Source organism: Sitodiplosis mosellana, unplaced genomic scaffold, assembly GCF_009176505.1.
Source record: "Sitodiplosis mosellana isolate CC-2019 unplaced genomic scaffold, AAFC_SMos_1.0 Smas_scaffold_373, whole genome shotgun sequence".
NCBI lineage: Eukaryota > Metazoa > Arthropoda > Insecta > Diptera > Cecidomyiidae > Sitodiplosis > Sitodiplosis mosellana.
In genome coordinates, this window is record NW_022595615.1 from 1 (window position 1) to 2,932 (window position 2,932).

Genomic DNA, 2,932 nt, shown 5'->3' on the forward strand with positions numbered 1-2,932 from the left:
AGCGAATGCGCGGTAAATTCAAATGCAGAAAGAAAATGAGTTATTTTAACATTGTTTGTTCCATTCGGAACATATTCCCGGGGAGGCAAATTCTTAAGTAAAAAGCTAAAAAACTACTAAATCTTAAAACTGAAGGGGCCCTGCACAGTGTGGAGAAAACAGATCTCCTTTATTGGTGCCAAATATCTAAATTACAATGTTATCAATAAATTTAATTAATCTTTTCGTTGATTGGAAGTTTGCAAAGCTTGACGATTGGGCGCTGAAAAGTTGAAGTTTGAGTTTTTACCGTTGCCATCCTTACGTAGCCGTCTGTCCCAGTGTGAAGTTCGATGATCCTGGCCATCATCCATTTTGCCGGCGGTAGATTGTCCTCGATGATGATTACTAGGTCGCCGCAGTTGACATCTTCATTTGGCTTGAGCCATTTCTTTCTGGGGTGTTGCGCGTGCAAATATTCTTCTGAAAAGCGCTTCCAGAATGTTTGTAGGCCCTTTTGTATGGCTTGGAACCGGTCGAGCGTATTGTCTTTTAGTGATAGTGAATTCGGTTCTGGAATCAAATTAAGCGGAGCGCCAATCAACAAATGACCGGGCGTGAGTGGCTCCAAATCATTTATATCCGTTGTGATTGCACACAAAGGCCGCGAGTTTAGGCATGATTCAATTTGAGCAAGAAGCGTTGCCATTTCCTCGAACGTTAGTTTAACTGCGGTGGTCATTCGGCGCAAATGATGTTTCGTCAGCTTGACGAACGATTCCCATTGTCCGCCCCAGTTCGGTGCGCTTGGGGGATTGAAATGGAATCGAATGCCATCGGAAGCGAATAATTGGGCGATTTCAGTTGATGTTGTTGCTTTGGCATCCAAGAAAAGACGAGGCAATTCGTTGCTTGCACCTTGAAAATTTGTCCCTCGATCGCAATAAAAATCAGTGCTCATTCCTCGTCGCGCCATCATTCGACGAATTGCCAAAATGAACTTCTGGGTACTCAAGTCACCGACGAGTTCCAAATGGACTGCTTTCGAGGCCATACACACGAACACGCAAATATAACCTTTCTCAGTCGGTGCATTTCGTTTATTCGAGCTCTTTATTTGAATTGGTCCCGCAAAATCCAGACCACAATGCAAAAATGCGCGAGACGGAGTTGTTTTTATGGCAGGTAATGGCGCCATCAATTGAGTCATTGACTTGGGTTTTTGTCGAAAGCAGACAACGCATTTGTGGACGAATGCTTTCACACGATTGCGACCGTTCAGGATCCAAAATTCTTGGCGAACACGAGCCAAAGTCAGGTGAATGGTGCCGTGTAACGACGTTGCATGGGCGCGATTTATTGCTAGTTGTGTGAAATGGCTATTTGCTGGCAAAATCATCGGACATCTTTGTCGTTCTGGTAGCGGAGCATACCGTAATCGACCATTGACGACGAGAATTTTGTTTTCGTTGAATTGCGGGTTGAGCGAGCGTAGTGCACTTTTTTCGTCGACGAATCCGTTCTTTCTTAAATCGCGAATTTCTTTGGCAAAATATAGGGCTTGAATGTATTTTACCCATTCAATTTTTGCTTCCTCCAATTCCTCAGGCGTTACATAATCGGGCAAAGAGGCAGCCTCTCCCTTTCTGTGTTTAGCCAATCGAAATATGCGAGCCGTAACCCGAAGCAATCGAAGCAAACTCGAAAATCGCAATAAGAAGTCCATTTCGCATGGCGCTGATTGTGGAACAGCAATGTTTATTCGCGTGCGCTTTTTTTCTAAATTTAAGCCTTGTGGCAATGGCAAATCGATTTTTGGCCACTGAGTTTTGTCAAGGCAGAGCCACTTTGGTCCAGAAAACCAAAGAGAATTGTTGAGCAAGTGACGTGCAGAAACACCCCGAGATGCGATATCTGCTGGGTTTTCATGAGTTCGAACATGCTTCCAGTGGTTCGCTGGATACAGCTTCTGAATTTCAAGCACGCCATGAGCGATGTACACCTGAAAGCGTGACGGATGATGTTGCAACCAATGCCAGACAGCTGACGAATCGGTCCATAAATGCACGTTATTTTTGTCAATCTTCAGATTATGTTCAATGCGAGCGGCCAAATGTGACAATAGAACAGCTCCACACAATTCTAAACGAGGTGTTGCGACTGGATCAATGGGTGCAACACGAGTTTTAGCGCATATGAGTGATGCTGTGGTGATTTCATTCGATGTTTGCACTATATAAACGCAAGCCGAAAGTCCATTATCGGAAGCGTCGCAGAATCCGTGCAATTGTTTTGTTGAATTTGGTGTCATGCTGAGCCATCGCTTAATTTTCAATTGTTTAATCAATGGCAGTTCCACTCTGTATTCATTCCATTCATTTTGAATGGCATCGCACACAAAATCATCCCAACCGATTCCTTCTTTGAAAGTCGCTTGCATGAGCATTTTGGCTTTAATTGTGATTGGAGCTAACAAACCGCACGGATCATAAAGTTTGGACGCATCTGAAACTAGCTTTCGTTTGGTAATTCGCGGTTCAGATGATAAACGAGTCATGTCGATTGTGAAGCTCAATGAATCGGTTGCAGGCGTCCATTTCATGCCCAGAGTTTTCACTGTGTCGGTGGTTTTCAAGGTTAACGATTGGCTAATTGCTCGATCTTCACTTGGAATGCCGTCCAATGCCGCTTCGCTATTCGATGCCCATTTTCGAAGACGCATGTTGCCGGATTTAAACAAACCATTCAACTCGCGTTGCAGTTCAACTGCTGATTTGACTGAATGGCTGCCGCTCATGCAATCATCGACGTACAAACATGTTTTTATACATTCTGCGGCCTTTGGAAAGTTATCTTTTTCACACTCAGCGAGATAAAAAGTTGCATTAATTGCCAAGAACGGAGCAGACTTGCCACCAAACATTACGCAGTTTATTTCATAGGTTTGAATTGG

At 43.9% G+C, this 2,932-nt stretch overlaps 1 protein-coding gene across 1 annotated transcript; it reads right to left on the minus strand.

Moving 5' to 3' along the window:
* Positions 1–304: 304 nt before the first annotated feature.
* LOC129570849 (uncharacterized) lies at positions 305–2,902 on the minus strand (the record flags this gene model as incomplete). The annotated part of the gene is made up of 1 exon (XM_055450571.1): positions 305–2,902. A coding segment is annotated over exon 1 (2,598 nt), but the record flags the coding sequence as incomplete, so codon positions are not given.
* Positions 2,903–2,932: the final 30 nt, after the last annotated feature.